The following is a 25,164-nucleotide window of genomic DNA, read 5'->3' on the forward strand; positions in this document are numbered from 1 at the left end:
GGACTAGGGAAGGAGATGAGAGTTATTATTATGGACTAGGGAAGGAGATGAGATGAGAGTTATTATTACGGACTAGGGAAGGAGATGAGCGTTATTATTATGGACTAGGGAAGGAGATGAGAGTTATTATGGACTAGTGAAGGAGATGAGAGTTATTATTATGGACTAGGGAAGGAGATGAGAGTTATTATTATGGACTAGGGAAGGAGATGAGAGTTATTATTATGGACTAGGGAAGGAGATGAGATGAGAGTTATTATTACGGACTAGGGAAGGAGATGAGAGTTATTATTATGGACTAGGGAAGGAGATGAGAGTTATTATGGACTAGTGAAGGAGATGAGAGTTATTATTATGGACTAGGGAAGGAGATGAGAGTTATTATTATGGACTAGGGAAGGAGATGAGAGTTATTATTATGGACTAGGGAAGGAGATGAGAGTTATTATTATGGACTAGGGAAGGAGATGAGAGTTATTATTATGGACTAGGGAAGGAGATGAGAGTTATTATTATGGACTAGGGAAGGAGATGAGAGTTATTATTATGGACTAGGGAAGGAGATGAGAGTTATTATTATGGACTAGGGAAGGAGATGAGAGTTATTATTATGGACTAGGGAAGGAGATGAGAGTTATTATTATGGACTAGGGAAGGAGATGAGCGTTATTATTATGGACTGGGGAAGGAGATGAGAGTTATTATTATGGACTAGGGAAGGAGATGAGCGTTATTATTATGGACTAGGGAAGGAGATGAGAGTTATTATTATGGACTAGGGAAGGAGATGAGAGTTATTATTATGGACTAGGGAAGGAGATGAGCGTTATTATTATGGACTAGGGAAGGAGATGAGAGTCATTATTATGGACTAGGGAAGGAGATGAGAGTTATTATTCATATTCTCCGCAGATGGAGCTGGAAAATCGTAATTCTTCCACCTATGTCCCTTTACTCGGTGCTGTTCAGGCAATTATGTATATTATTGTTACTGTCAAACCATAAACAATCAGAAAGGGGTCGGGGTGAATACAGAGTTGCCATGGTGACATGGCGGTATCCGTGCCTGTCAGTCAGTCTGCAATTGTCTGCTGTGTGTCTGTCTCTCAAAAGCTCTGATACACTGACTGAGAGAGAAGGACACACTGAGTAACAGAGAAGGACACGCTGACTGAGAGAGAAGGACACACTGAGTAACAGAGAATGACACGCTGACTGAGAGAGAAGGACACGCTGACTGAGAGAGAAGGACACGCTGACTGAGAGAGAAGGACACACTGACTGACAGAGAATGACACGCTGACTAAGAGAGAAGGACACACTGAGTAACAGAGAATGACACGCTGACTGAGAGAGGACACGCTGACTGAGAGAGAAGGACACGCTGACTGAGAGAGAAGGACACACTGACTGACAGAGAATGACACGCTGACTGAGAGAGAAGGACACACTGAGTAACAGAGAATGACACGCTGACTGAGAGAGAAGGACACGCTGACTGAGAGAGAAGGACACACTGACTGACAGAGAATGACACGCTGACTCAGAGAGAAGGACACACTGAGTAACAGAGAAGGACACGCTGACTGAGAGAGAAGGACACACTGAGTAACAGAGAAGGACACGCTGACTGAGAGAGAAGGACACACTGAGTAACAGAGAATGACACGCTGACTGAGAGAGAAGGACACACTGAGTAACAGAGAATGACACGCTGACTGAGAGAGAAGGACACACTGACTGAGAGAGAAGGACACGCTGACTAAGAGAGAAGGACACACTGACTGGCAGTTATAGAGAGTCAGTGACTGGCAGTTACTCAGACTGCGTCACAAAAAAGGCCCATAGGGCTCTGGTCAAAAGTAGGACACTATGTGGGGAATAGGGTGCCATTTCAAACTAAATGGCGAAATGTCTGTTGAAATCTCAACCCAATGTAAATCTAAACTAGACATTGAAATGTCACCACAGCCACGATAGGGTACAGTAGCATCTCTGACAGGGTACAGTACCAGTTGAGTAACAGCCCTGACAGGGTACAGTACCAGTTGTGTAACAGCCCTGACAGGATACAGTACCAGTTGAGTAACAGCCCTGACAGGATACAGTACCAGTTGAGTAACAGCCCTGACAGGATACAGTAACAGCCCTGACAGGATACAGTACCAGTTGAGTAACAGCCCTCTGACAGGGTACAGTACCAGCCCTGACAGGATACAGTACCAGTTGAGTAACAGCCCTGACAGGATACAGTAACAGCCCTGACAGGGTACAGTAACAGCCCTGACAGGCTACAGTAACAGCCCTGACAGGATACAGTACCAGTTGAGTAACAGCCCTGACAGGATACAGTAACAGCCCTGACAGGATACAGTAACAGCCCTGACAGGGTACAGTAACAGCCCTGACAGGATACGGTAACAGGGTACAGTAACAGGATACAGTACCAGTTGAGTAACAGCCCTGACAGGATACAGTAACATCTCTGACAGGGTACAGTACCAGCCCTGACAGGATACAGTACCAGTTGAGTAACAGCCCTGACAGGATACAGTACCAGTTGAGTAACAGCCCTGACAGGATACAGTAACAGCCCTGACAGGATACAGTAACATCTCTGACAGGGTACAGTACCAGCCCTGACAGGAGACAGTACCAGTTGAGTAACAGCCCTGACAGGATACAGTAACAGCCCTGACAGGATACAGTAACAGCCCTGACAGGATACAGTAACAGCCCTGACAGGATACAGTAACAACCCTGACAGGGTACAGTAACAGCCCTGACAGGATACAGTAACAGGGTACAGTAACAGGGTACAGTACCAGTTGAGTAACAACCCTGACAGGATACAGTAACAGCCCTGACAGGGTACAGTAACAGTTGAGTAACAGCCCTGACAGGATACAGTACCAGTTGAGTAACAGCCCTGACAGGATACAGTACCAGTTGAGTAACAGCCCTGACAGGATACAGTAACAGCCCTGACAGGATACAGTAACATCTCTGACAGGGTACAGTACCAGCCCTGACAGGATACAGTACCAGTTGAGTAACAGCCCTGACAGGATACAGTAACAGCCCTGACAGGGTACAGTAACAACCCTGACAGGCTACAGTAACAGCCCTGACAGGATACAGTACCAGTTGAGTAACAGCCCTGACAGGATACAGTAACAGCCCTGACAGGATACAGTGACAGGGTACAGTAACAGGGTACAGTACCAGTTGAGTAACAGCCCTGACAGGATACAGTAACAGCCCTGACAGGGTACAGTAACAGTCCTGACTGGATACAGTAACAGTCCTGACAGGGTACAGTAACAGCCTTGACAGGATACAGTAACATCTCTGACAGGGTACAGTACCAGCCCTGACAGGATACAGTACAGTTGAGTAACAGCCCTGAAAGGATACAGTAACAGCCCTGACGGGATACAGTAACAGCCCTGACAGGATACAGTAACAGCCCTGACAGGATACAGTAACAGCCCTGACGGGATACAGTAACAGCCCTGACAGGATACAGTAACAGGGTACAGTAACAGGGTACAGTACCAGTTGAGTAACAGCCCTGACAGGATACAGTAACAGCCCTGACAGGGTACAGTAACAGTCCTGACTGGATACAGTAACAGTCCTGACAGGGTACAGTAACAGTCCTGACAGGATACAGTAACAGCCCTGACAGGGTACAGTAACAGTCCTGACAGGGTATAGTAACAGTCCTGACTGGGTACAATAACAGGGTACAGTAACAGCCCTGACAGGGTACAGTAACAGCTCTGACAGGGTACAGTAACAGCTCTGACAGGATACAGTAACAGCCCTGACAGGGTACAGTAACAGCCCTGACAGGATACAGTAACAGGGTACAGTAACAGGATACAGTACCAGTTGAGTAACAGCCCTGGCAGGATACAGTAACATCTCTGACAGGGTACAGTACCAGCCCTGACAGGATACAGTACCAGTTGAGTAACAGCCCTGACAGGATACAGTACCAGTTGAGTAACAGCCCTGACAGGATACAGTAACAGCCCTGACAGGATACAGTAACATCTCTGACAGGGTACAGTACCAGCCTTGACAGGATACAGTACCAGTTGCGTAACAGCCCTGACAGGATACAGTAACAGCCCTGACAGGATACAGTAACAGCCCTGACATGATACAGTAACAGCCATGACATGGTACAGTAACAGCCCTGACAGGATACAGTAACAGGGTACAGTAACAGGGTACAGTACCAGTTGAGGAACAGCCCTGACAGGATACAGTAACAGCCCTGACAGGGTACAGTAACAGTCCTGACTGGATACAGTAACAGTCCTGACAGGGTACAGTAACAGTCCTGACAGGATACAGTAACAGCCCTGACAGGGTACAGTAACAGTCCTGACAGGGTATAGTAACAGTCCTGACTGGGTACAATAACAGGGTACAGTAACAGCCCTGACAGGGTACAGTAACAGCTCTGACAGGGTACAGTAACAGCTCTGACAGGGTACAGTAACAGCCCTGACAGGATACAGTAACAGTCCTGACAGGGTACAGTAACATCCCTGACTGGGTACAATAACAGGGTACAGTAACAGTCCTGACAGGGTACAGTAACAGCTCTGACAGGGTACAGTAACAGTCCTGACAGGGTACAGTAACATCCCTGACTGGGTACAATAACAGGGTACATTAACAGTCCTGACAGGATACAGTAACATCTCTGACAGGATACAGTAACATCTCTGGCAGGGTACAGTAACAGTCCTGACAGGATACAGTAACATCTCTGACAGGGTACAGTAACAGTCCTGACAGGGTACAGTAACAGTCCTGACAGAGTACAGTAACAGTCCTGACAGGATACAGTAACAGCCCTGACAGGGTACAGTAACATCTCTGACAGGATACAGTAACAGCCCTGACAGGGTACAGTAACATCTCTGACAGGATACAGTAACAGCCCTGACAGGGTACAGTAACATCTCTGACAGGGTACAGTAACAGCTCTGGTAGGGTACAGTAACAGCTCTGGCAGTTAAAGTTCATGGTTATGTGATGTGCCTCTCCAGTTGGTGTCCTCTGCTCTGTCTGATGGGATTAGGGACAGAGAGATCACATCTCAGGTCATGATACATAGAACACAGTGGGATGATGTCACCCAGTCATTATCATCTTAGTTACTGTACACATTGCTGTGTGCCATCCATGCTTGTCTATATACCCATACCCCACCCTGCTGTACGTTCTGCAGTGCTCTACTCTACACCACCACGCTACTTCCCACAGTTAGTAACTCCTCTCTCTCTCCTCTCTGCAGGCAAGGACGAGCTACTGAATAACCACAGCCTGAGTCAACAGGGTATCAAGGTAAGGTTCTGTTTACCGTCTGCTTGAACTGTAACTCACAGGACAGATTCTCACTCTGGGACTGAGGGTCAAATAGAGTGGTGTGTAAATAGAGTAGAGTGTGTAAATAGAGTGGTGTGTAAATAGAGTAGAGTGTGTAAATAGAGTGGTGTGTAAATAGAGTAGAGTGTGTAAATAGAGTGGTGTGTAAATAGAGAGTGGGGTATGTAAATAGAGAGTGGAGTGTGTAAATAGAGTAGAGTGTGTAAATAGAGTGGTGTGTAAATAGAGAGTGGAGTGTGTAAATAGAGTGGTGTGTAAATAGAGAGTGGAGTGTGTAAATAGAGAGTGGAGTGTGTAAATAGAGTAGAGTGTGTAAATAGAGTGGTGTGTAAATAGAGTAGAGTGTGTAAATAGAGTGGTGTGTAAATAGAGTGGAGTGTGTAAATAGAGTAGAGTGTGTAAATAGAGTGGTGTGTAAATAGAGAGTGGAGTGTGTAAATAGAGAGTGGAGTGTGTAAATAGAGTAGAGTGTGTAAATAGAGTGGTGTGTAAATAGAGTAGAGTGTGTAAATAGAGTGGTGTGTAAATAGAGTGGAGTGTGTAAATAGAGTCGAGTGTGTAAATAGAGTGGAGTGTGTAAATAGAGTGGTGTGTAAATAGAGTGGTGTGTAAATAGAGAGTGGAGTGTGTAAATAGAGAGTGGCGTGTGTAAATAGAGTAGAGTGTGTAAATAGAGTGGTGTGTAAATAGAGTAGAGTGTGTAAATAGAGTGGTGTGTAAATAGAGAGTGGAGTGTGTAAATAGAGAGTGGAGTGTGTAAATAAAGTAGAGTGTGTAAATAGAGTGGTGTGTAAATAGAGTAGAGTGTGTAAATAGAGTGGTGTGTAAATAGAGTGGAGTGTGTAAATAGAGTAGAGTGTGTAAATAGAGTGGAGTGTGTAAATAGAGTGGAGTGTAAATAGAGTGGTGTGTAAATAGAGAGTGGAGTGTGTAAATAGAGAGTGGAGTGTGTAAATAGAGTAGAGTGTGTAAATAGAGTGGTGTGTAAATAGAGTGGAGTGTGTAAATAGAGAGTGGAGTGTGTAAATAGAGTAGAGTGTGTAAATAGAGTGGTGTGTAAATAGAGTAGAGTGTGTAAATAGAGTGGTGTGTAAATAGAGTGGAGTGTGTAAATAGAGTAGAGTGTGTAAATAGAGTGGAGTGTGTAAATAGAGTGGAGTGTGTAAATAGAGAGTGGAGTGTGTAAATAGAGAGTGGAGTGTGTAAATAGAGAGTGGAGTGTGTAAATAGAGTGGAGTGTGTAAATAGAGTGGAGTGTGTAAATAGAGAATGGAGTGTGTAAATAGAGAGTGGAATGTGTAAATAGAGTGGAGTGTGTAAATAGAGTGGAGTGTGTAAATAGAGTGGAGTGTGTAAATGGGTGGAGTGTGTAAACAGCTTGTGTATAGTATGTTTGTTTCCGTTTGTCCTTGGTATGCATCACCTCTCAACATGTGTCATTAGTTCATACCACTGAGCTGCTGATGTTGACAGAAGCTTGGGTGGTTTTCACTCTGCTACTGGGTGTACTTTCACACTGTGTGTGTGTGTGTGTTGTTTCTGTTACACAATGCTGGCCTGAACTTACTGTAGTTCTCGCAGCTCCCACGCTCTACAACTACATTTGCATAGGATCAGAGCAGAGTGCCACCCAAGTCATAGACTGTTCTCTCTGCTACCGCACGGCAAGCAGTACTGATGCACCAAGTCTGAAACCAACAGGACCCTGAATAGCTTCTACCCCCAAGCCATAAGACTGATAAATAATTAACCAATTAGCTACCTGGACTTATTATCTATCCTGTTGCCTAGTCACTCTATCCCAACCCAAATGAACAAATCTACCTCAATGACCTCGTTACGCTTGCACATCGACTCAGTACTGGTACCCCTGCATATTGACTCAGTACTGGTACCCCTGCATATCGACTCAGTACTGGTACCCCTGCACATCGACTCGGTACTGGTACCCAGCATATCGACTTGGTACTGGTACCCCTGCACAACGACTCAGTACTGGTATCTCGTGTATATTGCCAAGTTATCGTTACTCATTGTGTTATTATTCTTTGTGTTATTATTTTTCTGTTATTTCTCTTGTTTTCTATCTGCGTTGTTAGGAAGGGCCTGTCAGTAAGCATTTCACTGTTATTCTACACCTGTTGTCAATGAAGCATGTGACAAATAACAAATAATGATTTGATATGTTTGGCTCTGTCTAAATGACAAAATAATACATTGTCCGATGTCCTCTTCCTCCGTGTTCTGTTACATCTCAGATGTCCTCTTCCTCCCTGTTCTGTCACATCTCAGATGTCCTCTTCCTCCCTGTTCTGTCACTGCTGTCTGATTGACTGATTGAAAAGCGAAGGTTAGTTAGACTGCAATCAGACTAGTAGTAGTGCCAGGACTGAACTACCCTGTCTTTATCCTGTCTCTGAGGCCCTTACTCCTTTTATTCTCTCTCTCTCTGTCCCTCATTGTCTTTCTCTTTCTTTCTCTCTCTGTCACTCACTCACTCACTCACTCACTCACTCACTCACTCACTCACTCACTCATTCACTCACTCACTCACTCACTCACTCACTCACTCACTCACTCACTCACTCATTCACTCACTCACACACACACACACACACACACACACACACACACACACACACACACACACACACACACACACACACACACTTGCGCGTGCGCGCTGATATGCACACATACACACACAGAGAGAGCGAGAGAAAGGGAGAGAGAGAGAGGGACGCAGTGCCCAGTCCTCAGCAACACTTTAGGCTGCCAGCCATCTGATTGCAATCTGCCCATTCAGTTTGTGGAGGTTGGGCATACCCTCTCTGGCCAAAAATAACTCAGGATACAAGCATAATTGAATTCAGCCTAACCCTCTTGGACAGCTTTCAGGCATGTATAGCTTACGTGGGGAGGTTACTTATTACATGCGCAGGACGCATGTTCTGTAGTATTCTCTGAGTGGGTAGACTGCAGCAGATCTGGAGCATATAGACAGAATATGACCCTGAATGTCTGCATTGCAGTCTGTGTCTGCGCTGGCCTGCCCCCTTGTGGCTTGTTTAAAACACTGCACTACATTGCATTTGTATTGCATGAAATCTAGGCAGATCTGTATTGGCACAAGAGTAACATATTTCTGTGCTATATGATTCATTAATATCCACTGAAATGATATATGAGATTGTCTTCCATTGGGTCAGAGGATGAGTTGATGACTTGGAAAGTGGCAACATCATTCATTGTACTCTACTATTATATCTTTTTAGAATAGACTTGTCTAGTCCTGGCAGAACACTGCATAATACTGTTCCTTCTTTCTTTCTTTCTTTCTTGCTTTCTTTCTGTCTGTCTGTCTGTCTGTCTGTCTGTCTGTCTGTCTGTCTGTCTGTCTGTCTGTCTGTCTGTCTCTCTCTCTCTCTCTCTCTCTCTCTCTCTCTCTCTCTCTGTCTCTCTCTCTCTCTCTCTCTCTCTCTCTCTCTCTCTCTCTCTCTCTCTCTCTCTCTCCCTCTTTCATATAGTTACCATCCTAGGGTGTCTGTGTGATGCCCCCTGCTAGCGGGTCCCCTCCCAGTGTGTGATGCATCATGGCTCCGGTGCTGAGTGGCTTGTGGGAACTGGGGGTCGTGGGGTCAGGGGACGCCACGGCGACATCCTTAGGCAATGTGCAGCTGATGACCATCTCTGTCTTCTTGCTGCTCTCAATGCTACTGCTGCTGTGTGCAGGCTGCCAGGGGTGAGTGGGACACACACACAAACACACACACACACACACACATTCAATAAAATGTCAGATGAAAACATAAATAATGTTACTGTCATTGTACTTATGTTATATTTATTCTGTACTGTTGATTTACTTCTAACAGATAGTTTATTTATCACATTCTTACATTGGTACCGATAGATAGACCAGCACAATAGTGTGTCTGTAAAATAGACTACATTATTACAGTCTGTGTAATAGACTACATTATTACAGTCTGTATAATAGACTACATTATTACAGTCTGTATAATAAACTACATTATTACAGTCTGTATAATAGACTACATTATTACAGTCTGTATAATAGACTACATTATTACAGTCTGTATAATAGACTACATTATTACAGTCTGTATAATAGACTACATTATTACAGTCTGTAAAATAGACTACATTATTACAGTCTGTAAAATAGACTACATTATTACAGTCTGTATAATAGACTGTATTATTACATTATTACAGTCTGTATAATAGACTACATTATTACAGTCTGTATAATAGACTACATTATTACAGTCTGTATAATAGACTACATTATTACAGTCTGTATAATAGACTACATTATTACAGTCTGTAAAATAGACTACATTATTACAGTCTGTAAAATAGACTACATTATTACAGTCTGTATAATAGACTACATTATTACAGTCTGTAAAATAGACTACATTATTACAGTCTGTATAATAGACTACATTATTACAGTCTGTATAATAGACTACATTATTACAGTCTGTATAATAGACTACATTATTACAGTCTGTAAAATAGACTACATTATTACAGTCTGTATAATAGACTGTATTATTACATTATTACAGTCTGTATAATAGACTACATTATTACAGTCTGTATAATAGACTACATTATTACAGTCTGTATAATAGACTACATTATTACAGTCTGTATAATAGACTACATTATTACAGTCTGTAAAATAGACTACATTATTACAGTCTGTAAAATAGACTACATTAGTACAGTCTGTATAATAGACTGTATTATTACATTATTACAGTCTGTATAATAGACTACATTATTACAGTCTGTATAATAGACTGTATTATTACATTATTACAGTCTGTAAAATAGACTACATTAGTACAGTCTGTATAATAGACTGTATTATTACATTATTACAGTCTGTAAAATAGACTACATTATTACAGTCTGTATAATAGACTACATTATTACAGTCTGCACAATAGACTACATTATTACAGTCTGTATAATAGACTACATTATTACAGTCTGTATAATAGACTACATTAGTGCAGTCTGTATAATAGACTGTATTATTACATTATTACAGTCTGTAAAATAGACTACATTAGTACAGTCTGTATAATAGACTGTATTATTACATTATTACAGTCTGTAAAATAGACTACATTAGTACAGTCTGTATAATAGACTGTATTATTACATTATTACAGTCTGTAAAATAGACTACATTAGTGCAGTCTGTATAATAGACTGTATTATTACATTATTACAGTCTGTAAAATAGACTACATTAGTACAGTCTGTATAATAGACTGTATTATTACATTATTACAGTCTGTAAAATAGACTACATTATTACAGTCTGTATAATAGACTGTATTATTACATTATTACAGTCTGTATAATAGACTACATTATTACAGTCTGTAAAATAGACTGTATTATTACAGTCTGCACAATAGACTACATTATTACAGTCTGTAAAATAGACTGTATTATTACAGTCTGTATAATAGACTACATTATTACAGTCTGCACAATAGACTACATTATTACAGTCTGTAAAATAGACTACATTAGTACAGTCTGTATAATAGACTGTATTATTACATTATTACAGTCTGTAAAATAGACTACATTATTACAGTCTGTATAATAGACTGTATTATTACATTATTACAGTCTGTATAATAGACTACATTATTACAATCTGTATAATAGACTGTATTATTACAGTCTGTAAAATAGACTACATTGTTAAAGTTTGTAAATGCTTTAGCCCAGAGTCAATACATCAACTCAAAAGGCAGACAAAGTTTTAATCAACATCTCCCTGCTTCATCCTTCTTCTTCTCCAGGCCAAAGAAATCAAATTGCCGCCCAGTGGCCCACGAGAACCTCATGAATGGAGTGAGTCCGACTGAACTAAACAGATCTGCCATTTCCTTCACTTAAAACAGCCTTACTTAGTCTGCTGTGTCTGTCCCCTGAAAATAACTCTTCTGTCCGACGCTCCTCTCAACACTTCAGTGAGACTGGTGAAAACTTTAGTCAATAAAAACAAGGAACAGAAACTGTCAGAGACAACTTGTCTAACGAGCAAAAGGATTGGTCTCTGACTTAGAATCCTGCAGAGGAGACAATAGCTGTGAGTTGAAGATGCAGCCCTTAGTGCAGAACGGGATGGAGGGAGTCTATTGGACGGATGACCCAGGTCAAGAGTTCAGAGGTTATCCAGGAAGGAATGGACAGAAGGGAGACATGCATTCCAGAGGGGGGAAGGAGTATTAGTATAATGTGATGAATGCAGCCAAAATATTTACTCCCTCTATCGCACACACACACACGCACGCACGCACACGCACGCACACACATGCACTTACGCGCACACGCACACACACACACGCACGCACGCACACACACACACACACACACACACGCACACACACACACACACACACACACACACACACGCACGCACACACACACACACGCGCACACACACACACACACGCACACACACACATTAGCCCCTGTGTGGGAGAGTCCTCATGATGTGATCATGGAGCGTGTCTAGTTGTAAATGAGGCTTGGGATCTCTGCCAGCTCTGTGATTGACAGGTCTCAGCGGCACACACACACACACACACAAAGACACACATACATACCCACTGTGTGCGCTGGTCTGGAATCAGCACCAGGGACGTATCATTGCGCTGATTCTGTTGAAAAAAATGTTTCTTAAACGAAAGCAAACTGAATGAAACGGGAGAGGGACCTACCTGCATTTGTCCAATAGAAACCCTTGTTTTAGTTGCAAACCATTTTGAAACTGTTTGGACTAATGATTGCACCCCAGATGTGAAGAGTTTGTTCCACTTCGGTCTGCAGTATCTTCATATAAACTGAAACGTTCTTGGAGAAGAATCAGTATTTTCAGAAGCACAATATTTTATTCACCTTTTATTTCACCAGTTCATAGTTTATAGTTTATTTAGTTTATAGTTTATGTTTATTTCAATGGGATTCTGAATGTATATTGTGATTTATCGCACTATCCCCAGCCATTCCACAATAATGAAGACCATAATGAGCATTAGCTATGGTAAAGACTAAATTACACGTACAAGTTGTGTTTAAGTGAGATAAATGGCTCTCTTTAGAAAGAAACTGACATCGTCCTTACATTCTAATTACTTGCTGTCACACACACAAACACTTGTTGCTCAAACCCCTTGAGGACGTGGAAACCTTTTTTTATCTCATACTTACAGTATCTGGAGAGTAACGTTTAGGCCGTAGTGTCGGGCCTCGCCTGTGAAGTTATGGAGGAGGACTTCCCTTTAACCACAGACTGGCAGGTTGAATTGGGTCTTTGTCTTCTCCTCAGCAGACTGACCCCTTGTGTCGCCAGTCTATAGGAATGCCATCGGATTCAGTCATTATCAGACACAGCCACCAGGTGGTGGTGTAGATCTAATGGTTACGTCCTCTCTGTCCTTTGGTTTTTATGTCAGTGAGGTGCCTGACAAACAATGTAAAGACCTGCAGTGTGGCTCAATGCCCATTTCTCCCATCACAATGTGTTGATGTTCATATGAATTGAGGTGTAATTGTGTAAAGGTATTATATTTGACCACAGCCTCTCAGAATGAGGATTAGGATGCCACTGATCTAATGTCAAAAGTGTGGACACATACTCGTTCAAGGGTTTTTCTTTATTTGTACTATTCTATACATTGTAGAATAATAGTGAAGACATCAAAACTATGAAATAACACATATGGAATCATGTAGTAACCAAAAAAGTGTTAAACTAAAATATTTTTCATATTCTTCAAAGTAGCCACCCTTTGCACTGATGACAGCTTTGCAAACTCTTGGCATTCTCTCAACCAGCTTCATGAGGTAGTCACCTGGAATGCATTTAAATTAACAGGTGGGCCATGTTAAAAGTTAATTTGTGGAATTTCTTTTCTACTTAATGTGTTTGAGCCAATCAGTTGTGTTGTGACAAGGTAGGATGGGTATACAGAAGATAGCCCTATTTGGTAAAAGACCGAGCCCATATTATGACAAGAACAGCTCAAATAAGCAAAGAGAAATGACAATCCATCAGTACTTTAAGACATGAAGGTCAATCAGGAACATTTCAAGTGCAGTCTCAAAAACCATGAAGTGCTATGATGAAACTGGCTCTCATGAAGACCGCCACAGGAAAGGAAGACCCAGAGTTACCTCTGCTGCAGTGGATCAGTTCATTAGAGTTACCTGTCTCTCATGAGGACCGCCGTAGGAAAGGAAGACCCAGAGTTACCTCTGCTGCAGAGGATAAGTTCATTAGAGTTAACTGTCTCTCATGAGGACTGCCACAGGAAAGGAAGACCCAGAGTTACCTCTGCTGCAGAGGATAAGTTCATTAGAGTTAACTGTCTCTCATGAGGACCGCCACAGGAAAGGAAGACCCAGAGTTACCTCTGCTGCAGTATGTGAACGGATGATCTCTGCATGTGTGGTTCCCACCGTGAAGCATGGAGGAGGAAGTGTGATGGTGTAGAGGTGCTTTGCTGGTGAAACTGTCTGTAATTTATTTAGAATTCAAGGCACACTTAACCAGCATGACTACCACAGCATTCTGCAGCGATATGCCATCCCATCTGGTTTGCACTTAGTGGGACTATCATTTGTTTCTTCAAGTGCAGTCTCAAAAACCATCCAGCTCTATGATGAAACTGGCTCTCATGAGGACGGCTACAGGAAAGGAAGACCCAGAGTTACGTCTGCTGCTGAGGATAAGTTCATTAGAGTTACCAGCCTCAGGTTTCAGCCCAAATAAATGTTTTACAGAGTTCAAGTACAGACAGATCTAAACATCAACTATTCAGAGGAGCCTGCATGAATCAGGAATTCAGGGTCGAATTGCTGCAAAGAAACCACTACTAAAGGACACCAATAATAAGAAGAGACTTGCTTGGGCCAAGAAACACGAGCAATGGACATTAGACCGTTGGAAATCATTAGAAGTCCAAATTTGAGATTTTTGGTTCCAGCCGCCGTGTCTTTGTGAGACGCAGAGTATGTGAACGGATGATCTCTGCATGTGTGGTTCCCATCGTGAAGCATGGAGGAGGAGGTGTGATGGTGGGGGAATGCTTTTCTGGTGACACTGTCTGTAATTTATTTACAATTCAAGACACACTTAACCAGCATGGTTACCACAGCATTCTGCAGAGATATGTCATTTCATCAGGTTGGCACTTAGTGGGACTATCATTTGTTTTTCAATAGGACAATGACCCAACACACCACCAGGCTGTGCAAGGGCTATTTGACCAAGAAAGAGAGTGATGGAGTGATGCATCAGATTACCTGGCCTCCACAATCACCCGACCTCAACCCAATTGAGATGGTTTGGGATGAGTTGGACCGCAGAGTGTACGAAAAGCAGCCAACAAGTGCTCAGCATATGTGGGAACTCCTTCAAGACTGTTGGAAAAACATTCCAGGTGAATCTGGTTGAGAGAATGCCAAGAGTGTGCAAAGCTGTCATCAAGGCAAAGGGTGGCTACTTTGAAGAATCTCAAATATATTTTGATTTGTTTAACACTTTTTTGGGTTACTACATGATTTCATATGTGTTATTTCATAGTTTTGATGTCTTAACTATTATTCTACAATGTAGAAAATAGTACAAATAAAGAAATACCCTTGAATGAGTAGGTGTGTCCAAACTTTTGACTGGTACTATATATATAATGTATATAACTCCACTTATCCAAAGTGACTTATAGTACAGCGTGTGGATATATTTGTAGTATATGTATTTACTGAACCACACAGGACCACACAGGGTAAAACTGATCCTAGACCTGTGTTTATAATAAGCCACATATCCCCATCCTAACCCAGTCTTTGTCGTTCTATAGGTGTCTGAGAGAGAGACATTTACCGGTAGTCAGTCTGTGGACAGCCCAGGGACTGACCTATTGGTGAGCAGCTCACACAACGGCCCACTAACCAGTGGTACAGGTAACACACACACACACACACACTCGACGACCGCTTCTGCATGTGTTGTTTATTGTTTGTTGCCATTTCATTCATGACTTTTTAAATAGTGTAATATTCATTAGGCACACAGACCATCTACATTTAGCCTATTCTTCACTTTACTTACTTGGCTATTCCTTTTGATTTCCACACCTGTGGCAGTCTAACCCATGAGGCATGTTCCACTTACGGTCTGGTAACAGATATGTGTTGTAGCCAGCTCCCCTGTTGGTCGCCATGCCAAATGTTAGGCCCGCTGGCATGACAACCAATGTTAAAGGAGTTAACCAAGGTACAGATTAGATCTGTGAACGAACAGGCTAACTTGTCCAAATTGTCCACTGCAGCTTTCAAAGATGCAATGTTGTTGTTTAAGATTGAGGCTCCCCATACTCAAACTCTCTCTCTCTGTTAACCCAGCATAACCACCCACACATCATCTCTCTTCCCTTTGTTGAGTCCAATTAAATTAAATCCAATCCAACTCAACTCAACTCAACAAAATTAAATTAAATTCAATTGAACTCAACTCAAATGTATTTATCCATCGTCCCCCAGTGTTGACAGACACCCAGGACAGCAGTCCCCAGCCCTCTGAGGAGATGCTGTCCAGTCAGTCAAATGTATTTATCCATCGTCCCCCAGTGTTGACAGACACCCAGGACAGCAGTCCCCAGCCCTCTGAGGAGATGCTGTCCAGTCAGTCAAATGTATTTATCCATGGTCCCCCAGTGTTGACAGACACCCAGGACAGCAGTCCCCAGCCCTCTGAGGAGATGCTGTCCAGTCAGTCAAATGTATTTATCCATCGTCCCCCAGTGTTGACAGACACCCAGGACAGCAGTCCCCAGCCCTCTGAGGAGATGCTGTCCAGTCAGTCAAATGTATTTATCCATGGTCCCCCAGTGTTGACAGACACCCAGGACAGCAGTCCCCAGCCCTCTGAGGAGATGCTGTCCAGTCAGTCAAATGTATTTATCCATGGTCCCCCAGTGTTGACAGACACCCAGGACAGCAGTCCCCAGCCCTCTGAGGAGATGCTGTCCAGTCAGTCAAATGTATTTATCCATGGTCCCCCAGTGTTGACAGACACCCAGGACAGCAGTCCCCAGCCCTCTGAGGAGATGCTGTCCAGTCAGTCTGAGCTGCGGAGCTCCAAGTGTCCCCAGGACCGCGAGCTGCCCAGCATCCCACCCAACAGCACCCTGGAGGGGATGGGATCTTCCAGCGGACCCCTTCTCCCTCCCTCTGGAGACGGCACCTACGAGGTATTAGGGATTTGTTGTTGTTGATGTTATTATGTATTTATTTTACTTGTGTTTGTATGGTTGTACTGTATCGACCCAGGAAGACTAGTCCTAATGTAGTGACGGCTGTCTTAATCAACTAAACTAGGTGGTGAAGGAGAGAGGCGGCGACTTGACGGCGTCCCGTGACGTGAGCGTTGAAGACTCCCTGTACGAGACGGTCAAAGAGCTGAAGGACCATCCAGGGAGCCTGGCTGCAGGTCTCCTCAACGGAGACGGTACTATGTCCCCCCTCAGCCCTGATGACAATGAAATTTCCCACCACCACCACCACCACAACCACCTCCCACCTCCCAACAACCCTCCAGCCCTCCACAACGGCCACCTCAGCCCTGGCTCCCCAGAGCGGGGGCCCCTGTGCGCGGGAGTGGAGTACGCCTCGGTGGATCTCAACAAGAAGAGCCGTTACAGTGCAGACCTGGAGGCCAGGCGCTCAGCCACCATCACTGCTGCTGTGAGCCCCACAGAGGAGCCCGAGGAGGAGGACAGACCCCCGCCTGTACCTGACAAGGTGCTGGATGAGAACGACAACCAGCCTACCATGATGGACGCAGGAGCGGTGGTGGTACTGGGGGCCGCGCTGCAAAACGGAGAGGTGAGGATCATGTTTATCTATGTTTGTGAAGGAGAAATACAGTACTTGTACAGTAGAAAGACAGCTCAACTGATTCCTGACTAGATGTGTTGATTCAGCTGTGAGCCACAAGTTAGAGTAGAAAGCAGAACAATGGGAAGAGCGTCTCTCCGTCGCTCTGTGTCTGATCGGCATTATGAGGTAGAGAGAAAGAGCAGGGAGAGAGAGAGAAAGAGCAGAGAGAGGAAGAGAGAGAGCGAAGGAAAAGATGGAGATGGAGAGAGAGAGAGAGAGTGAACAGTGCCATAAAAATTGAGAGAAGGAGAAGAGGTTGAAGAGTTGTAGTACTGGAGTCCGGTCCCAAGACCTCATATTGAGACCACATATTGAGACCACAGATTGAGACCACATATTAAGACCACATATTGAAACCACAGATTGAGACCACATATTGAGTGTCTTGGTCTTGTCTTTTAGCAGGGGAGACTGGGGGAAGGGTTTGTGAGTCGCACGCTGTCTAAGGGGAGACTGGGGTGAAGGGTTTGTGAGTCGCACGCTGTCTAAGGGGAGCCTGGCGGAAGGGTTTGTGAGTCACACGCTGTCTAAGGGGAGACTAGGGGAAGGGTTTGTGAGTCGCACACTGTCTAAGGGGAGACTAGGGGAAGGGTTTGTGAGTCGCACGCTGTCTAAGGGGAGACTGGGGGAAGGGTTTGTGAGTCGCACGCTGTCTAAGGGGAGACTAGGGGAAGGGTTTGTGAGTCGCACGCTGTCTAAGGTGAGACTGGGGGAAGGGTTTGTGAGTCGCACGCTGTCTAAGGTGAGACTGGGGGAAGGGTTTGTGAGTCGCACGCTGTCTAAGGTGAGACTGGGGGAAGGGTTTGTGAGTCGCACGCTGTCTAAGGGGAGACTGGGGGAAGGGTTTGTGAGTCGCACGCTGTCTAAGGTGAGACTGGGGGAAGGGTTTGTGAGTCGCACGCTGTCTAAGGGGAGACTGGGGGAAGGGTTTGTGAGTCGCACGCTGTCTAAGGGGAGACTGGGGGAAGGGTTTGTGAGTCGCACACTGTTCTGAAATGTTAAAGACATGCGCCAGTACTTTGGCTATTAGTACGTATCTTTTAAACCTTCTGTTTTGGGTTGTGTCAATGTGTAGTTCTTACATGCATAATCTATGAGAAGAGTTACTGTCTTACCTCAATTAGCTGCGAAATCCCTAGTTTGAAAGCGACTGTTTTCTGCAAACTGTGCAGCACCAAATCTTTAACACAGAAACACTGTACATGTTGAGCTCTTATTATGGTGCGATCTGACAAAATTACAAACATGATCTTGAATTGGACTCTCATTGTTCTGGTCTCTGTCTTGACTTGGACTTGTCCCCTTTCGCCCGTGTCCTGGGCCAGCTCCAGCCGTCCAGCCAATCAGCTAATCAGTAGTAAAAATGTTGACGCTCCAGCCATCCAGCCAATCAGCTAATCATTAATAACAGTGTTGAAACTCCAACCGTCCAGCCAATCAGCTAATCAGTAGTAAAAATGTTGAAGCTCCAGCCGTCCAGCCAATCAGCTAATCAGTAGTAAAAATGTTGAAACTCCAGCCGTCCAGCCAATCAGCTAATCAGTAGTAAAAATGTTGACGCTCCAGCCATCCAGCCAATCAGCTAATCATTAATAACAGTGTTGAAACTCCAACCGTCCAGCCAATCAGCTAATCAGTAGTAAAAAATTTGACGCTCCAGCCATCCAGTCAATCAGCTAATCAGTAGTAAAAATGTTGTGTTGGACAGCAGGTGACGCCTAGCCTAGTTTGATCCTCTGATGAAATATTGAACCAACCACGGGGCTGTGCTGGGTTGGGCTACCTACACTCCCAAAGCCTTTTCCGTCCTCCAGTGTCATAATCTGGAGTCAGCATTAATTATGTTCTTCGCCTCTCCCCCCACTTTGCCTTTTACACGTATGACACACGTATGACACACGTATGAACTGAATCACTTGGATACACACTTTCAGACACCCTGAGGCTGATTTAAGGTTTAACTCGTAACGTTCCTCTGTTACGGTGCGTCGGTGTGACTGGGGTTGGCTGGTGATTTGTCTTGTCAGACCGACAGGGGAATGAATGCGTGTGGTAATGCATGCAAAGTAGTGTGGAGAGGAGAGGAGGGGATGAGAAGGGGATGAGGAGGGGATGAGGAGGGGATGAGATGAGGAGAGGGGAAAAGCCTGGTGAGATCCAGCTGCCCACCGTCAGTCTGACAGACCTGGCAGAAATGAAGGATGACGCTCGGTGTGTGTGTGTGCGTGTGCGCGTGTGTGTGTGTTTGTGTGTTTAAGTCTGCTGGGTTCTCCCTCAGTTAGACCCTCAGCAAACACACACACACACACACACACACACACACAATTTTGCTTTGTTCAACACTCTGCAATCTGCTCTTCCGCTCTGTAACACAGCTATTGAGCCATAATAACCAGAAATGACTCTGTTCTGTTGTCTGGAATAATTTGACTTTGCGTCTCCCGTGGCCTTAGAAGCTTTTGATTTACACAGAGGAAATGTAATTGACCTTGCCAGTCACAAGTGTGGCGCTCACAAGGGGCCATTATCTTAGATAAACTGCTATTCAGCATGTCACCAGGAGAGTTGTCTGTCAGCAAAGGGATAGAGGTTGATTATTTTTGTGTGTGTGCGCAATAGCCTGTGTGTTTGTGTGTGTGTGTGTGTGTGTGTGTGTGTGTGTGTGTGTGTGTGTGTGTGTGTGTGTGTGTGTGCGATAGCCTGTGTGTTTGTGTGTGTGTGTGTACCCATGTGAAACCTAACCACACACATTCTCTGGCTGACTGACACATTGGCATGTTGTCCTGACGACAACCAGGAATTGTTCCCGATGAACGATGGCCGGGCGGCAAGGTGCAATAGATGGTATAAAATACAGTATATACATATGATATGAGTAATGTAAGATATGTAAACATGATTAAAGTGGCATTATTTAAAGTGGCTAGTGATCCATTTATTAAAGTGGCCAGTGATTGGGTCTCAGTGTAGGCAGCAGCCTCTCTGAGTTAGTGATAGAAGCTGTTTTTCAAGTCTCTCTGTCCCAGCTTTGATGCACCTGTACTGACCTCGCCTTCTGGATGATAGCGGGGTGAACAGGCAGTGGCTTGGATGGTTGTTGTCCTTGATGATCTTTTTGGCCTTCCTGTGACATCGGGTGCTGTAAGTGTCATGAAGGGCAGTAGTTTGCCCCCGGTGATGCGTTGTGCAGACCGCACCACCCTCAACCGCAGGGCTCTCCAGGTGAAGTTGCCGTACCAGGCGGTGATACAGCCCGACAGGATGCTTTCAATTGTGCATCTGTAAAAGTTTGTCAGGGTTTTGGGTGACAAGCCAAATTTCTTCAGCCTCCTGAGGTTGAAGAGGCGCTTTTGCGCCTTCTTCACCACACTGTCTGTGTGGGTGGACCATTTCAGGTTGTCTGTCTGAGCATGAAAGTGACTTGACAAAGAACAACTCTGGTCCCTAGTTTTCAGCTATAGTATGGTCAGGAAAAATGACCTGACTGCCATATCTAGGAACCATATCTTCTGGTCAAGTGGTGTAGTCGGGAACAACTCCTGGTTGTAGTCGGGAACAACTCCTGGTTGTAGTCAGGAACAACTCCTGGTTGTAGTCAGGAACAACTCCTGGTTGTAGTCAGGAACAATTCCTGGTTATAGTCAGGAACAACTCCTGGTTGTAGTCAGGAACAACTCCTGGTTGTAGTCAGGAACAACTCCTGGTTGTAGTCAGGAACAATTCCTGGTTATAGTCAGGAACAACTCCTGGTTGTAGTCAGGAACAACTCCTGGTTGTAGTCGGGAACAATTCCTGGTTGTAGTCGGGAACAATTCCTGGTTGTAGTCAGGAACAACTCCTGGTTGTAGTCGGGAACAACTCCTGGTTGTAGTCGGGAACAACCCCTGGTTGTAGTCGGGAACAATTCCTGGTTGTAGTCGGGAACAACTCCTGGTTGTAGTCAGGAACAACTCCTGGTTGTAGTCAGGAACAACTCCTGGTTGTAGTCAGGAACAACTCCTGGTTGTAGTCAGGAACAACTCCTGGTTGTAGTCAGGAACAACCCTTGGTTGTAGTCAGGAACAACTCCTGGTTGTAGTCAGGAACAACTCCTGGTTGTAGTCAGGAACTACTCTTGGTGGTAGTCATGAAACTACTTACAGTACTTAACTGTACTGGCACTTTAATTTGTAAAGGCACGTGGACAAAGACTTTAGGGACACTGAATTAGAACAGACTAACATTACAAGAGACACATGGAGGCTCGTTGATGACAGGGGCAAGAGCTTATCTTCATGATTCCACACCGCTGCGCTCCAAGTAATCAAATGAATTGATTCGCTAATTAAGCCAAAAACAAAAGCAAATCTGTTGAGTTTTGACAATGTGCATCCATAGAGGAATCGTATCGATTCAGTGCTCTCTGAGGTAGAAACAAAGTCCCCACCAACCCCTGTGTAAAGATTTACGTCTTATATGTCCTCATACAGTATGTCCTTGACCAAGTGAAAGATGGACTTTAAAACAGGCTCCATCCTCACAGTACCGCCAACCTCTATGAGACGTGAAGGAACAGCTAGCCAGTCACCATCTCTGATATTGACGTTATTATTATTAGATATGTCAGGCTCACTGTGACCTCACCTGGTTATTAGATATGTCAGTCTCACTGTGACCTCACCTGGTTATTAGATATGTCAGCCTCACTGTGACCTCACCTGGTTATTAGATATGTCAGTCTCACTGTGACCTCACCTGGTTATTAGATATGTCAATCTCACTGTGACCTCACCTGGTTATTAGATATGTCAGCCTCACTGTGACCTCACCTGGTTATTAGATATGTCAGCCTCACTGTGACCTCACCTGGTTATTAGATATGTCAGTCTCACTGTGACCTCACCTGGTTATTAGATATGTCAGTCTCACTGTGACCTCACCTGGTTATTAGATATGTCAGTCTCACTGTGACCTCACCTGGTTATTAGATATGTCAGCCTCACTGTGACCTCACCTGGTTATTAGATATGTCAGCCTCACTGTGACCTCACCTGGTTATTAGATATGTCAGCCTCACTGTGACCTCACCTGGTTATTAGATATGTCAGCCTCACTGTGACCTCACCTGGTTATTAGATATGTCAGTCTCACTGTGACCTCACCTGGTTATTAGATATGTCAGTCTCACTGTGACCTCACCTGGTTATTAGATATGTCAGCCTCACTGTGACCTCACCTGGTTATTAGATATGTCAGCCTCACTGTGACCTCACCTGGTTATTAGATATGTCAGCCTCACTGTGACCTCACCTGGTTATTAGATATGTCAGCCTCACTGTGACCTCACCTGGTTATTAGATATGTCAGTCTCACTGTGACCTCACCTGGTTATTAGATATGTCAGTCTCACTGTGACCTCACCTGGTTATTAGATATGTCAGCCTCACTGTGACCTCACCTGGTTATTAGATATGTCAGCCTCACTGTGACCTCACCTGGTTATTAGATATGTCAGTCTCACTGTGACCTCACCTGGTTATTAGATATGTCAGTCTCACTGTGACCTCACCTGGTTATTAGATATGTCAGCCTCACTGTGACCTCACCTGGTTATTAGATATGTCAGCCTCACTGTGACCTCACCTGGTTATTAGATATGTCAGTCTCACTGTGACCTCACCTGGTTATTAGATATGTCAGTCTCACTGTGACCTCACCTGGTTATTAGATATGTCAGCCTCACTGTGACCTCACCTGGTTATTAGATATGTCAGCCTCACTGTGACCTCACCTGGTTATTAGATATGTCAGCCTCACTGTGACCTCACCTAAATAAAACAAAGGCCTTTGATGTTCACACTGACTGCACCCCCCCCCCCCCCCCCCCCCCCCCCTCTCTCTCTCTCTCCAGCTGTCAGACATGTACTCCACGGTGGGGAAGCCAGGTCTAGATGTGGAGGAGAAGGAGAGTGACTACAGCAGCATTGCTGATATCAAGGGTCTGGTCCCCGAGTATTCCTCCAGTGATCTCTACGCTACCGTCAGGGACATCCACCCCCAGCCCAGAGAGGGGGAGTCAGACCCCCAGGGACCCCCCACAGAGAGCATCGAGCCTGGCTACGAGATCATCCACATCCCTAAGACTGGCAGTGGAGAGGACTTGGGGCTGGGGAACCAGGTTCAGGAGCCAGACTATGAGAGTGTAGGTGAGCTGGCCCTGGGGTTGAACAGGGAGAGCTCCCGTCTCTGACTGCCTATGGACCCTAAAGCCTGAGTTTCTGGGGCCTCACCCTCCACCCCAGCCATTAACCTCACTCCTAGCCTCACCCTCAACCCCAGCCATTAACCTCACTCCTAGCCTCACCCTCAACCCCAGCCATTAACCTCACTCCTAGCCTCACCCTCAACCCCAGCCATTAACCTCACTCCTAGCCTCACCCTCCACCCCAGCCATTAATCTCACTCCTAGCCTCACCCTCCACCCAAGCCATTAACCTCACTCCTAGCCTCACCCTCAACCCCAGCCATTAACCTCACTCCTAGCCTCACCCTCAACCCCAGCCATTAACCTCACTCCTAGCCTCACCCTCAACCCCAGCCATTAGCCTAACTCCTGTCTTCACCCTCAACCCCAGCCATTAACCTCACTCCTAGCCTCACCCTCAACCCCAGCCATTAGCCTAACTCCTAGCTTCACCCTCAACCGCAGCCATTAGCCTAACTCCTAACCTCACCCTCAACCACAGCCATTAGCCTAACTCCTAACCTCACCCTCAACCCCAGCATAACTCCTAGCCTCAACCCCAGCCATTAGCCTAACTCCTAGTCTCACCCTCAACCCCAGCCACTAGCCTAACTCCTAGCCTCAATCCCAGCCATTAGCCTAACTCCTAGTCTCACTCTCAATCCCAGCCATTAGCCTAACTTCTAGCCTCACTCTCAACACCAGCCATTAGCCTAACTCCGAGCCTCACCCTCAACCACAGCCATTAGCCTAACTCCTAACCTCACCCTCAACCCCAGCCTAACTCCTAACCTCACCCTCAACCCCAGCCATTAGCCTAACTCCTAGTCTCACCCTCAACCCCAGCCATTAGCCTAACTCCTAGCCTCAATCCCAGCCATTAGCCTAACTCCTGGGCTCACTCTCAATCCCAGCCATTAGCCTAACTCCTAGCCTCACTCTCAACCCCGGCCATTAGCCTAACTCCTAGTCTCACTCTCAACCCCAGCCATTAGCCTAACTCCTAGTCTCATTCTCAATCCCAGCCATTAGCCTAACTCCTAGTCTCACTCTCAACCCCAGCCATTAGCCTAACTCCTAGTCTCATTCTCAATCCCAGCCATTAGCCTAACTCCTAGCCTCACCCACAACCAGCAGCCCTGATGTGAGGGACACCACCACATGGTTCTGAACTACAACCTTCAACCCTACCATCTATCACCAATTCAGGGTTTCCGCTCACTGCCCCCTCAGTGCAGTTTGGGTGCGCCCACCGCCCAAGGTTATCTGATTGAACTATAATCTTAACTAGCCCTCGTCCATTCATGGTGCCCTTAAATTACTGAACTATGAAATCACCGTCCATTGTCAAGTTGTTGGCCTCCGCCCTCTTTGTTATCATCGACTGCTGTCAATGTGATTATCCATCACCATCATAATCCCTTTATCAGACTACAGAGTGATCCATTCCTAGGCATTTATAACCAGTCATTACAAATTGAGTCAATGTTATGAGGCTGGTGACAAGCTGACTGGCCAGT

General features: G+C 44.9%; 1 protein-coding gene across 3 annotated transcripts in view; it reads left to right on the forward strand.

Annotated features, from left to right (window-relative positions):
- LOC110487925 (phosphoprotein associated with glycosphingolipid-enriched microdomains 1) overlaps positions 1-23,991 on the forward strand; it is a 103,176-nt gene extending 79,185 nt beyond the window's left edge. For 2 of the 3 annotated variants that reach the window (XM_036971462.1, XM_036971460.1), the window contains 6 exons: positions 8,940-9,154; positions 11,274-11,325; positions 15,342-15,444; positions 16,546-16,733; positions 16,861-17,367; positions 23,312-23,991. In XM_036971462.1, the coding sequence (XP_036827357.1) occupies positions 9,006-9,154; positions 11,274-11,325; positions 15,342-15,444; positions 16,546-16,733; positions 16,861-17,367; positions 23,312-23,650 (1,338 nt within the window). In that variant the 5' untranslated portion in view covers positions 8,940-9,005 and the 3' untranslated portion in view covers positions 23,651-23,991. Of the gene's footprint in view, positions 1-5,320; positions 5,371-8,939; positions 9,155-11,273; positions 11,326-15,341; positions 15,445-16,545; positions 16,734-16,860; positions 17,368-23,311 lie in introns of all 3 variants that reach the window. The other variant, XM_036971459.1, reaches the window with a different exon arrangement.
- The last annotated feature ends 1,173 nt before the right edge of the window (positions 23,992-25,164 follow it).

Source organism: Oncorhynchus mykiss, chromosome 32 (genome assembly GCF_013265735.2).
Source record: "Oncorhynchus mykiss isolate Arlee chromosome 32, USDA_OmykA_1.1, whole genome shotgun sequence".
NCBI lineage: Eukaryota > Metazoa > Chordata > Actinopteri > Salmoniformes > Salmonidae > Oncorhynchus > Oncorhynchus mykiss.